The sequence below is a fragment of the Rhinopithecus bieti genome, unplaced genomic scaffold (assembly GCF_001698545.2).
Source record: "Rhinopithecus bieti isolate Rb0 unplaced genomic scaffold, ASM169854v2 scaffold_759, whole genome shotgun sequence".
Classification (NCBI taxonomy): domain Eukaryota; kingdom Metazoa; phylum Chordata; class Mammalia; order Primates; family Cercopithecidae; genus Rhinopithecus; species Rhinopithecus bieti.
Window position 1 is genome coordinate 1,368,781 of NW_016803631.1, and position 14,590 is coordinate 1,383,370.

The 14,590-nt window shown below is 36.9% G+C and overlaps 1 protein-coding gene across 1 annotated transcript in view; it reads right to left on the reverse strand.

Moving 5' to 3' along the window:
- Positions 1 to 12,577, reverse strand: part of STXBP5L (syntaxin binding protein 5L) — a 461,665-nt gene extending 449,088 nt beyond the window's left edge. Inside the window, 2 exon segments of the mRNA XM_017891231.1 lie at positions 10,866 to 11,062; positions 12,304 to 12,577. Of these exon segments, the coding sequence (XP_017746720.1) occupies positions 10,866 to 11,054 (189 nt within the window). The 5' untranslated portion in view covers positions 11,055 to 11,062; positions 12,304 to 12,577.
- Between the last annotated feature and the right edge of the window lie 2,013 nt (positions 12,578 to 14,590).

A 14,590-nucleotide genomic window follows, 5' to 3' on the forward strand; every position in this document is an offset into this window, starting at 1 on the left:
GGGGGGAGGGGGGAGGGATTGCTTTTCCATCCTTTCAAAAGAAATTGGTGAATAAAAGAAAACTGTGACTTAAAGAGTTATTTTGGTACGTTAATAGTCTCAATAAGTATTAGACTTGTTAGGGAAATGAAATTGTACCAAAAGAAACATATTTCAGACATTTATTTTCTGAAATATATTTTTTCAGGTTCTTTTATTTTAGCCAAGAAGACATAAATGGAAATTAACATAAGCTAAGTACAAAGAAAAGATATCAAATACATTATAAAATAATTCAAAAATAGTAGAAATACGAGGAAGAAAGAAAGGAAGGGACAGGGAGCAAAAAACTTGAGCCACTGGAAAAGGAATAAGAGAGAGTTTCATAAATGTTACAAAACATGAATTAAAGTTCACATGATGGAAATTATTCTGTTAATCACATAAAAATATAGATGGTTCACAGAGTGTATGCTTGCCTTGCAAAGTCATTCTTAAAAAAAGGTTGCCCAATTAAAAAATCTAGTTTAGAATTTTATATAAAATATGCTTTCAGTAAATGTTTAAATAATAAGTAACTGAATTCACCAAATAGCTAGTGGGGAGCTATGGCAGAGCACAAGAATATTGAATATTATCTCAAACACCAAAGGAGTTTTGGTTAAGATGAAACTAGAAAAAGCAAAGAAAGATCCAACAATAAACTACCATAGGATGGCAGAGAATCAGAATAAGGTCCCTTTGGAATTATGTAAGTAATCAATAAATGTAATGTACAGATTATTCATAAATGGAACTCAATAAATCAAAATGTGTTCCTCATCAGTATTTTAATCTTCTTCCTACCACTTTAGAACTCAGTTCTTCAAGTATATTTAGCCTATTAACCCAAGTGAAGAAATCTAAGTTACTAATAAAACAGAATTTGTCCAATTCACTTTCAGCATTTTGCTATATAATTCTATTCTAAGTAACTATAGAGTGAATCCTTATCAAATGTTCTATTCTTTCACTTAAAAGAAGAGCTATACAAAACTGAATCTCATCCTATCCCTCAAATAATTTATTTCATGGATAAAAATCAGTAACATTGAGTGCAACTTAAAGAATCCACCCCATTTTATTCACTTTGACACATACTATGTCTTTCATGACACTTTTCTCTTTTCTAACATTCTCAGCAAAGCCTATCCTATAGTAGCATCACAAAATAGTACAACAGCTCTCAGGATGACCTAAAATATTCTTTTTCCCATTCTTTAAAGAATGTTACCATGTCTAGAAAACATTTAAAAGTTCTCTATTTGTCATCTTGTGATGCGCTGAACAACCCATCCACTTCCTCACATATAGCTTTCCAGTTCATAAAGAAATAAGGAAAATGAGGTTTTTTTTTTTCATTAATATACACAAAAGCACAAGATAGCTGATCTTATCAAAAAACACGTGACTTTACACAAATTGAATTAAGATAACTTCAAGCCAAGTGACAATGCAACATGGACCTTGCTTGGATCCCAATCTAAACAAATCAACTACAAAAACCCAATATGGGACAACTAAGGGAATTTAAACATTAACTACATGTTAGATTATATAAAGAAATGTTATTTTTTTCACTATGATAATGGTCTTTAGGATTATAGTGTAAGCACAGGGTGAGGGGAAGTGCTTATCTGCTCTGTAAAGTTTTACAGGTGGAAGGGTACAATGTCTGAGATTTGCATTAAAATAATGAAATGTAAGAGTAGCAAATAAGATAATATAAATAAGCAAGATTAGCCAAGGATGGTCACTGTTGAAGCTGACGGTTCAATACTATTCTCTCTGTTCTTGTGTGTTTAAAATTTTCTATAAAATAACTCAAAAAACAAAAACAGGTGAGGTGATGAACATCTAGGTACGGAGAATAACAGTCCCCAAAGAACGTGTGAATAAGTTAGGTTATATGGCAGAAGGGAATTAAGGTTGCAGATGGAACGAAGATTGCTAATCAACTAACCTTGTAATGGGAAGATTAACCTGGATTATCCCGGTGGGCCCAACGTAATCATTGGCATCCTTAAATATAAAAAAGGGAGGCAGGAAAGTCAATGTCAGGGTGGTGACATGTTGGAAAGATCAACTGGCTTTGAAAATGGAAGGAGGCTGGTTTTGAAAATAGGAGGGGGCCATCAGCCAAGGAACTGTGATCAGACTCTAAAAGCTGCACGAGTCAAGAAAACAAAATCTCCCCTACAGCCTCCAGAAAGCAATGCAGTTCTGTGAACACATTAATTTTAGCCCAGTGACATCCATTTCATACTTCTGACCTCCAGAACAATAAGATGATAAATTTGTGTTGTTTTAAGCCAATAAGTTTTTGGTAATTGAAGCAACAATACAAAAGTCATATGATCTTCTAGTAGAATCACACACTTTTATTTACCTGAAAGGACATAAAGCACAGATTTTACTGAAAATTCAAATGAAATATGTATCTTGTCAGGTAAGGAGAAAAATTCCAAATTAGATGCCTACTGTTTTATTTTACTTACTTATTTATTTATTTTAGAGACAGGGGTCTTGCTATGTTGCCCAGGCTGGAGTACCATTAGTGGCTATTCATGATCACAGTGCATTAGAGCCTCAAACTCCTATCCTGAAGGGTTCCTCCCCCTCATCCTCCTCAGTAACTAGGACTACAGGCATGTGCTACCATGGCCGCCCCTTACTATTTAAATTAAAAGGCAAATCTTACCTCTATTCCCCACCCTACCATTCCCTTTCTGGTAGCCTCAATTGCTTTTCTGTGGCTTAATTGCATCACCACCCCTACAGTATACCAAAATGATATTAAAATCTACTACGGCTATTTTTTCACCACTTTTCTTTTCTATAAAGTCAACTCCTCACACATCTCCCCTACTTCTACTCTTGGTACTGATGTTATGAATTATATTCTCTATTATAGTGTTGACCTTATTTCTATCCATCACCTTACTGAAAATATGTTTACCCTAATCAATTTCCTCTTGGCCTAATTCACTTGTCTCTGACAATTCTGTTATTTGTTTGTTGTTTTGAAGTTTGTTTTGTTTTTACTGTCTTTGACTACTCCACAAAGCCTGAGTTTCTCTCTTACTATTCTTTCTAAAGAATGCTTCAGATTACCTGCCTCTACTCTTGAGTTTTCCTCATATCATTCTGCTCAGTTCTTCTCTGTCTCCTTTGCTAGTTTCACATTTTCCACCTACATGGATGTTTACCAACTGTAAGCATTTCCCCCAGACTCAATGTAACTTCAAAATTTATTATACTACTAATAATTTTCAAACTTTTACGGTTTACAGATTTATAGACAGGTTTTTAGTCAATTTATAGGAACAAATTAAACTGAACATTAGCCAATCCAATTAGTTTTCTTCAGAGTGTAACTAATTTTATTGTGTTCATTTTGGTAAAGTAAAATAAAAGAAAGGTAAAAGAAGTATAACAATTTTCTCTCAATTCCAATCTTTACTTTCTAAATCCAGGTATTAAATCTGCATCTAAAACCACCAAAATGATCAGTTTTATTTATAATAAAATTTACATTTCCAAATAAGATGTTGATTTAATGCTATTGTCAATTCAAAGAGATATTTATTGAATTGTAAAACACTTGCCAGGCACAGTGGCTCACGCCTGTAATCCCAGTACTTTGGAAGGCTGGAGTGGGTGGATCACCTGAGGTCAGGAGTCCGAGTCCACCCTGGCCAACATGGTGAAACCCTATCTTTACTAAAAATACAAAAATTAGCCGGGCATGGTGGTGAGTGTCTGTAATCCCAGCTACTTGGGAGGCTGAGGCAGGAGAATCGCTTGAACCCAGGAGGTGGAGGTTGCAGTGAGCCAAGACCGCATCATTGCACTCCAACCTGGACAACAAGAGCAAAATTCTGTCTAAAAATAAAAGAAGATAAAAATAAATATAAAACACTTAACTGAAACTAAAATAAATACTATATTTTCAATTTCAAATTCATTATATTGATTATATAGCATCATTATATACCATTATATTCAAAATAATTCTATACACCATCAATATTAACTGGTAATTTTGGGCTTCCAATAAAACTAAAATCATATTCTTCTTTCTAATATGTTAGATAAGTCAAGAATACATCATAGGTGATTTTGCTGATAAATCAATCCCAGAAAGCATTATTTCATTCTTATCATAGTTGGCTGAAAGTAGTTTATGTCATATTTTTAAAGGTATATAAAAATAAAATATCTTTTCAACAATAAACATGTCAAAATGCCTTCTTGCTGCATTCCTTCAGTGACTATGAATGCTTCATTTAATCAAGCCTCTCCCTAGATATCATGGTGAACTTATTATATACTTTTTGGAGGGCTTATATTCTATTCTTTATAACTACTTTCTCTAAATCCTTTAAATGTTATTTCTATTTTTGGTTGTATAAAACTTAATCAATGATTTTTTTTTACTAGTCCTTATAAAGACATTTTAGTATTACCTAGAAAATTAGGAACAATTATTCAGAATACTTAATCTATATTTTATATAAAACACTAGTATATTGTGCACATTAAAAGATTAGCCTTTCAAATACTAAAAAGAAGAAAAGTTATCCTCCTTTTAAAACTACAAAAGAAAATAACTGTCACTATAAACAAAAGCTTTTTTATAAAGATCATCATTTTGATACTTAAGTAGGAACAAAAGTTCCATTTTCTCTTATGAGAAAACAAACTCAATTTGAAAGTTTAAAGCAGGGCTTCTACTTGAGACCTTTAATGGATATAATCAAAGTTGTTGCTATTAAACCAATATGTAAATGGCTTTACAGAACTATAATATAGGAAATCAGTTCAATCACCCTATTATTAAAAGTAAATATGAAACCTAATCCTAAGATTTTTCACAGGCACATCTTCAAGTGAGGGCAGAGAAATATCTACAGAAATGCACTAAATTTTAAGAAATAGAAACTTGGTTTACTCACTGATAACTCTACAGATAAACATACTTGGAAATTATGTTAAGATTTTAAATTAGCTCTGTATGAGAAATACATAAAGTATGACAGCACTATTTGTTTTTAAGAACATAAGAACCACCATACTATACGAGATCAACAACCCAATTTGCTGATAAATACTAGTACTAAAGGACTTTTTGTGAGAAAACGTGATTGCCCTCTAGGTAACTTTAAAATTTTGCAAACATACTTTCTACACATCTATAATCCTTTACTCAAGACTGCCCCTACACCCTTATGCCATCAGGATAAGCAAAGCAGACAGCCTGGAGTACTGAATCATCTGGTTTTGGTTTCTGGTTCTTAAAAGAAAAAAAAAATCTTTAATTCTTCCTGGTTATTATGCTTGTTAGCATCTCAGTCTTAATGGTAGCTTAATTCTTCCTTGTTTGCCTCCATTACCATTCTTAAAGATGCCTCTACTGTGCTTTTTGGTGACAGGAGCATGAAGTCATTGTCAGAAGCTAAATCCATAATCAGTTATTCAACTGTACTACCTTTTATTTTACCAGTTTTTAAGTATAGAAATGAAACAAATCCACATATCTCAGGGAATCTTCTGTTATTCTTTTTATGAATGAAAACTTCATAACTGTGGAACTGTGATCATGATCTTGTCCCAATCTCAGTTGCAAAACCGCTTAAGTAAAATGGAGTGAAATTAGGGGAATGTGGAGACAATGAAAATCTTGAGGAAGAGATAGTATTCAAGAATTTCTGGGCATTTAATCTCCTTTCGTCTTGCTAGGGCCCTGGAAAGCCCAATGCTCTACAGTTCATGCCTGTACTTCTGATCCAACCTATTTACCTGGTATGATCTGATATCATGTCAGATATGAGGATCATTATTATAAATCCATTTCCCTGCAGAAGTTATACTAGTTAAACTACATGTTGTTTCTGACATTATGACCATTTATTAAAACAGTTTATGAATGATTATGAATAGTGAGTTGGCTAATTTAAGAGTTTATTCAGAAATTTAGGGATTATGTTATCTGGTTCTGGTAATATACTTATTTTACTTTTTTTTTTTTGGTAATATACTTATTTTTATCTTTTATTAATTAGGTCTAGAACACCCCGTGTGTTTGTCACTGTCAATCTAAAACTTCTGAGCTGTTCCCCCAAAAAGATCATTTGGAAATAAGAATGTTCCTAATATCTTCTTCAATAAAAACTGAAATAAATTTAATAGAATCCTCCTACAATCTTCTTTTCTACATCTCTTTGAAAAGCATATACCATGTTCCTAAAGTGGTATCAACTCTTTCACTAGATGCTCTCTACCTCTTTATATAAAAGTTATTTCATAAAAGCAACTCCAAGAAGCTGTTCAAAATAATATCTAGTTTGCTTTTAACACACAACTCTATATAGCTTCCTTCCTTTAATTTATTCATTTATTTGCTCAACAAATATTTGACTGCCTTCAATGGGCCAGGCACCATTCTATACATAGATGATACAGATGTGAACAAAATAAAGCCTTACTTTATATGTATCACTGTATCTAGAAGGACTTGACACTAGGTTTGCTTCAAAAGCATGTAAGTTCTTACTCTGCATTAAATAAAGCAAAACTGAAAGTTGTAGATATGAATTTGGAAAGGTTTATGGAAGAGAAGTTCACACAGAACCAATATTCAACAGAAAAACTTAGTCATTTATCAAATGATTTGTAAATTGTATATTTAGATGTTTTCAATTAAAATAAAATGTTTAAGGCATATATAAGTAGTAATTGCTCTCTGCTTTAATATCTTTTTCAATTAATCGACCAATTATGTATATGCATCTTTACTCATTTAAAACGTGTATCAAGTGCGCACTATAATGATTCTCACTAATGGCTGTGCATAGAAATCTCCTGTGGGGCCATTCAAAAAAAAACGCAAGTGCCTAGGACTCACTCTTAGAGAGTTTGATTCTCTAGGAATGGGGAGGTGCTGGAAATCTCTATTTTAGACACAAGAGTTGAGAATTACTGGCCAGCTAGATAGTGTATACCCTAGCAATAAGAAGGAAACAAGAAAAAAAACACTTATTTGCTTCTCAAAGAGTTCATAGCATAAGGGCAGTGACAGATTTTAAGAAATGTTTTAATCACAAGCAGATGCTAAATTCACACCATAGGTATATGCCAGATGCTACAGAAAAAAACATAGAAGAGGTTTTTAAAAAGAGAAAAGAGAACCCTGGTGGGTAGTTGAGGTGGCAGTAGTCAGAGCTAGTCTCATAGAGGTGATGTTTGAATTATGAGGTAAAAGATGGCTGGGAATTATCCAGTTATATGAATGTAGAAAAGTTATTCTAGTCAGAAATGAGAGAATGAGAGAAGGCACTGAGATATGAGAAAATATGGTGTTTTTTAGGGAACGCAGTACACTTTGGGAATCAAGCAAATGAAAATGGAAAGGTAAATAGGAATCCCTTCTGAAGGAAACTCTATACCCATCAAGGTAAGCAATTTGAAATTTATTTTATAGAGCAATAGTCAAATTGTATTTCACAGAATTCAAGTTCAGGAAAGGCAGTTCATATATTTCACAAATACCTGGACAATGCAGGCATTCAAATGCATACACATTCTGAACTTAGATTGCAGTAACCCAATGCATTAACTTTTTTTTTTTTTTTTTTGGCTGACCTTGAACCAAAGTTTCTTCTGCTATTTCTATGGCTGTGAACTTCTTATAGATATTTTGTTTCTTATGAAGGGTACAGCTTTATACTTTCACTTTTTTAAGGCTAGTGAACATCCTACTATCTTCCTATGGGTGATATTACACAACAAAAAGCAAATATAAAAAATAATTTTTTTCAATTGGCTGTATAATTTATTCTTATAATTTCTAAAACAGATGTGTGACCACAAGGTGCCACATTTATTTGTTTGAATAGATGTTATTTACTGTGGTTTCAAATAAGACTTTCATTTTAAGAGCATCATTGCTGTAGGGAAACCAATATAGAATTTTTAGCAAGGAAATTACATAATTAACATTGTATTTCAGAAATAGCTGTTATTGTAACAAAATGAAGTATAATAAGGTAAGACTAGAAGTAAAGAGATCAGTTAGAAAGTGATTTCAGAAGACCAAGCAAGAAAATATGATGGAATAAACAAGTACTGGGGATGTAGAAAAGATCATAAATTTCAGAAACACTAAGGAAATAGAATAGATGGGATGTGATGACTAATCAGATATAGTAGAGGGGAGGCTTTCAAACAGCCAAGTCTAGACTTATACTTCAGTTTTGCCCATGTTGAAAAGGTAGAAGCACCCAGAATGACAACTCCTTAGAACTCAGAAGAGAATGTTTTTTGCACATTTAATCAGTGAGTCTATGAATCTAAATAAAGTCCCCATTTCAGTAACGGTTCTAATTTTGGGATTTCCTTAGTCCATTTTTATATATTTTGTTATAGACCAGGTAACTATAATACATCCATATAACCACTTCTTAAAATTAACTATATTCAACTATAATTCCCTGCTCCGGCGCGGTGGCCTCACGCCTGTAATCCCAGCACTTTGGGAAGCCGAGGCGGGCGGATCACGAGGTCAGGAGATCGAGACCATCCTGGCTAACACAGTGAAACCCCGTCTCTACTAAAAATATTTTAAAAAATTAGATGGGCGTTGTGGCGGGTGCCTGTAGTCCCAGCTACTCGGGAGGCTGAAGCAGGAGAATGGTGTGAACCTGGGAGGCGGAGCTTGCAGTGAGCGGAGACTGCGCCACTGCACTCCAGCCTGGGTGACAGAGCAAGGCTCTGCCTCAAAAAAAAAAAAAAAAAAAATTAACTATATTCCTATCCAAAGATACCATAGTATTTTACACATTTAATAAGACTTCAATACTGTTAGTGGACAACTTATATAGCTATCTATCTTACAATTTATTTGAAAATCATAACCTAATATTATTGTAACCCACTAGTTATATTCATTCTACGAACACGAGATTTTAGAAACTTTAACAATAATATTAATATATATTTTATCATCCTTTCCATTTATGCATTACCTTCACCTTGTTCTGTCTGATCCTCCCAATAACCCTCTGTTAGTTAAGGAGAGCAGATATACTTATTCCCATACTACAGATGCAGAAATCAAGGTTCAAGGGAGATAAATGGCTTACCCAAGATTATATGGCTGTCAACTAGCAGAACTTTAAATAAAACACAAATTTTCTGATTCCTAGGCCAATGCTCTTCCTATCATGCCATATGTTTTTAACTTCTGCCACTTCCTATGACTATCTATTACCTGAATAAATGGGAAGATAACTATGTATTCCATTCTCCCTTGCATTCACCCATTTTCCTTAAGTTTTTTATTTAAAACCTTCTCTACAAGCTTTATAACCTCAACAGTCTAATGCCATTCTGTTTCAGAAGTCTATCTTTCCTATACCAATTTTACCTCTGGTAAAATTCTCCTGTATCACTGTCATATACATGAATTGAGAGAATTTGGAAAGCATTTTCAGAATCTGATCGTGAAAATTGCAAACACTTCGGAGATTAAAGAATCAGGGCATAATTCCCCTGCCTAGCAGTTCAAATTTGAACTCCAGGACTCTTTTACATTTGTCTCATAACCACTATTAAGACCTCCCCTCATCTAACAGAATATCTGTTATTTCCTGTTGAGGAAAAAAATCATTACTGTTCACAAATTTCACAAAGTAGCTTAGAATTAAATCTGTCTATCTAACTTAACTCTAAATAAACTTGCTTTTATGTAAACTAATAACTATAGTTATTAGTTTATTAATTAGTTTATTATTAAATACTAAAACTATTTAATGTTTTCATAATGACCCTGTTAGGAATATAGTCTGAGGCAGTGATTGAAATATATCTCATCATACATGTATCACTTGTTTACCACAAAAATAATTTTAATAATTTCAAAAAACTTTTGTGAAAGTATTTTAAAATTTGTTAATTTCTGTAATTTTGCAAGTTTTCTATTTCTTCTTATGTAGCCAAACACATTTACAAAATTATATTCATTTATATGATATAAATAACTCAGTAGCTTTTGTTGCATATAATAGGCACATTCCAAGACAACTCAAAAAGGGGCAATAAAATTATAAATCACTTTATATCATAAAATATAACAAATATAGCAATAACAATATCTCTATGCATTAACCTAATGCTTGTTTTATAAATTCTCATCTTCTCTGCCTATCAGAAACTCTTTCTTTTGCATATTCATTAGAAGTTCAATATCAAAGTATAATTACATAAAATGTTTTCTCACTAAACTAGAACACCGGCTATTTTTGAGTTCTTACAACTATAACAAGTTCTTATAAGCCTGTGCATTTGTCCGTTTGTGTATTTATGAAGAGTTTAAGAATGTGGAGGTGATTTTATTCAGAATTTTAAAGCAATGTCACTGGCCCATTTAAAATGGACATATTTTCCTATTATCTACTTAATCCTAGCAACATGCTAGTAGCTTTATTCATTTCATACTGAACAGTGAAATAACAATTATTTTCTCTGACAACACACAAAAAAATGACTATTTGTTTCTTCAGTTAATATAATACAAAAACATTAAAATTCTGTCCACTATTGGATCTTAACATTATCTTGCAAATTCTACTTTTGTGTGTGCTCATTTCCCCTTAAACTATCATTGCTTTTTAAGTTGACGCCTAAAATGTCTATTCAGCCAAACTGATTTACCCACAGAGCCTTCTACAGCAGACTCTGATGCTGACATCTCAACAGTTTCCTGTTCCTGGTGTGTTTTTCCCTCCTTGTTTCCTCACAACAGTGTAATAAAGAAATAATGGGCTTTAAGCCAATTCAAAGCTTACCTTGCAAATCTGGAAATACTCTGAAGTCAAGGTTTCCTGAATTTCCTCTCTGAGAACCCCTGCAGTCCCCGCGGGAGGTAGGGAACCACTTCCAGCCCCACCACCACTGTTACTGCCACTGCTGCTACCACTGCCAGGGGAGGAGGCAGTTAAGCCATCCAGAACTTTTCGGAAATTAAACTTCTTCATTTTAAACACTGTTGAGAAATTCAAAGGAAAAAAAGGGAAAGGAGTGACTTAACACATGCAATTAGACCTTGGTCTTTTCACTAGTCAAGACTTTTCTCTTTTCACTAGTCAAATCAGTTCCCATTTTACCAGCATTGGTTATAACAGACTGGAAAAAAAGAGTCAGGCTTCGTTTGCCAAATTTTAATTCTAAAAAGCATATCCTTTAAAAAAAAAAAAAAGATAAATATAACATAACTTCAAAAGCAACAGTATTCCCTCCTCATACATCAGATATTCAAGGACTGTATCCCCAGCTGTAACTACGCTTTATCAGCACTGGGGTAAAAATAAAAGGCAGTGTCATCATCGTCATTAGCATTATATCATCATTATTATACAATCAAACCAGAGTTCAACAGAACAGGACTCTGTCTCTCTCTTAAGGGCGGGCTTTCCTTCTTCGAAACGTTCAGCTCGGAATATTTTATTTTCAGAAAAACGATGTTGGGGGAGCCAGTATTTACTCTGCCACCACCTTCCGGGCTCTTCCCCCATCAGCTTCAACGCTTCCTTTTTTGTCACTATGAAAGGCGGCGGGGGGGAGGGATACTTTTTCTAGTCCCCATCCCCAGCAGCCCGGACCCCAAAACATCTGCGAGTGACCCACAGCAACAGCTGCCGGGGGGGAGGGGAGAACGGCGACACCGTCTGTTCCACTTGTCCCTCCGCCTCCCCCTCACCTCCCCATCATCTCCCTCCCCGCGTCCTCTTTCCCCCCTCTCCCCATCTCCTGCTCCCCTCCCTCCACCTCAGCCCGCCGCCGCCGCCGCGCTCTCCCGCCTGTTCGCCCTCCCGCCGTCCGCTCTCTCCGCTGCACGGCGGCCGCTCTCGGGGGACGTGAAGCTGTGGCGGCGACGGCTGCGGCCCGAGTCCCGCGTCAGTCTGCTGGGCGCGCAGAGCCGCCGCTCCCGCTGTCCCTCCCCCAGGCCAAGCGCTGAGGCGCGGGGCTCTCGCCCGCGGGCGCGCGGACACACAAACACCTCACACCAAGGCATTCGCGCGCCCAGCCAGAACACACACAAACACCCTCAACACGGACATTCGCGCGCTGGTGCGCTCCCTGTCTCTCTGTCTCTCTCTCTCTCAAACACACACACACACACACACACACACACAGACACACACAGGTGCAAGGGAGCCACAGCTGGACGGCGGCAGCAGCGGCGGCGTCCCAGAGGGATGACTATCTGACCCAGGACTTAGGCACCTTCCTCAGACGCCACTCGTCGCCTGCCAGCCCGGGAAGCTGAGGGGGCCGAGGGAGGAGGGCTCGAAGGCGTGGGTCCGGCCCGGCTCCAGCCTCTTCACTAGTCCCTCTGGTAGCGGCGCCTGGCGCTCTCCGAGGTCCTAACCTAGCGGTCAGGCTCCAGCGCAGGCTCCGCCCTCCCGCCGTGGGAGGCAGACCCCGCCCCCGGGCCGGCCTCTATATGGCACCGCCCTGCTTCTTCCCTGGCAAAGCTGAGCGGTAAAGGGGGCGGAGTGCCCGCTACGTCGAAGGGCGGGAGTAGCTTCGGCGCCAATCCTAGATTCGATAGGGTAAGTTCCGCGGTCTCCAGGGCGGAAGATAACTGTGGATAGGCCGAAGGTAAAGCCAATGACAGCGGGAGGGGAGAATTTACAGAAGTAGGTGAGGTATTTGATTGACAGCGGTATTGGCCAGTATGCTGGGGGTCGTGCTCTGGGGGATGTAATTGGCGCTACCTGTTGAAGGACGCAAGTGTGAATCAATAGAATGCCTGCAAGCGTCCGAATTTGGGCGCCTGGAGTCTGAGGCTGCTGGGAGGATTGCTTACCTTAGGTATGGTTCCGGACAGTATGGTGAACTGGGCGAGTGTTTTGCACCTTTTCACTTCTGCGAGCCTCTTCCCGCTCTTCAGGAGCATCTATCTGGCTCCTGTAACTCTCCTGCCACCTGCACTCAACTTGTATCTGTGATTAACCCCTGCTGTTACCTAATAATGGCTTAATGGTTCCTATCTGCCAGACAATTGTATTTCAATGGTTTCAGAATATATAGCCTTCTAGAGCCTAAGGAATTGATTGCTCACCTTGCTCTCTAGTAAGTAGAATTGCTCCTTCCCCATCATCCTCACATATGCAAAGATATTTATTCAATTTCTTTAAAGAAATATTTCTCACTCTGTAAACCGTATCAAGAATATATTTAAGCTATCTCTGAGTCACAATAATCGTTTTTGAAAGATGCATTATTCAGTGCAAAAAAGAAAAAAAAACTGTATCAGGATAGACTTGGTTCTGAGCCCTCACCTGCTATTGAATTGGGGAAAATTTGGACCCCGATGTCTTTGCAAAATGAAGGGCAGTTCAGCGGGCCACAGCTAAGTGAGACTTCAATTTGGGCATCACAACAGAACTCAATGATCATTTCAAATATTGTCTTACATCTTACAAACTTAGAATGACCTCTTTTTTTCTTCTTTTTCACCTCTCCTCTTCTCTCTCTTTTCTCTCAATCAAGGAAGAGAGTGGGAAAGAGGAAGCAGGAGACTTGAAGGATGATGACTTGTCCAAGGACATAGTAAGGAAATGGTAAAGATGAAATAGAGCTCAGTTTTGCAGATCCTTAGCTCCTTGTTGAATCTTTCTGTCCTGAATAACTATTTCACTCCTTTTGGGACTCCCTACACTGCTGGTAGTCTCTCATTGCCACAGCTAGACAGTAACCTTCTTGAAGGCAAGCATGGAATTGTATATTTCTCCTAGATTATTTAGCACCAGGCACAATATTTCACTTAAAATAGGCACTTAAAGGGTTTTGAAGAGTTGTTTTATTAATATTTTTTATTAAAGATATATGAGTTGGTACCCAATTACACAATGTTTGAAAAGGGTAAAAATAATGGTGGAAACAAGTGCTATGTCAGACACAAACTAGATCTTGGTAGGGTTCCAAATTCTATATTGGGTCCCTAACAACAGGTTTCTTTTTACTCTTTTCCACCTTTATTTCTTCTCTTCTTCCTGGCCCATTGCTCACCTCAAAGTATGGATGCCAGTTAAGGCTAAAGAGTTTGCATTCCTTGTTTTATGTCTGGCTTTTCTTTTTAAAAACAGAGGCAAGGAAGGTTATAATAAAGTGGCTGAGTTTTCATTTTTCTTTTTTTTTAATTTTTTTTATTATGCTTTAAGTTCTAGGGTACATGTGCATAACGTGCAGGTTTGTTACATATGTATACTTGTGCCATGTTGGTGTGCTGCACCCATCAACTCATCAGCACCCATCAATTCGTCATTTATATCAGGTATAACTCCCAATGCAATCCCTACCCCTTCCCCCCTCCCCATGATAGGCCCCGATGTGCGATGTTCCCCTTCCCGAGTACAAGTGATCTCATTGTTCAGTTCCCACCTATGAGTGAGAACATGCGGTGTTTGGTTTTCTGTTCTTGTGATAGTTTGCTAAGAATGATGGTTTCCAGCTGCATCCATGTCCCTACAAAGGACGCAAACTCATCCTTTTTTATGGCTGCATA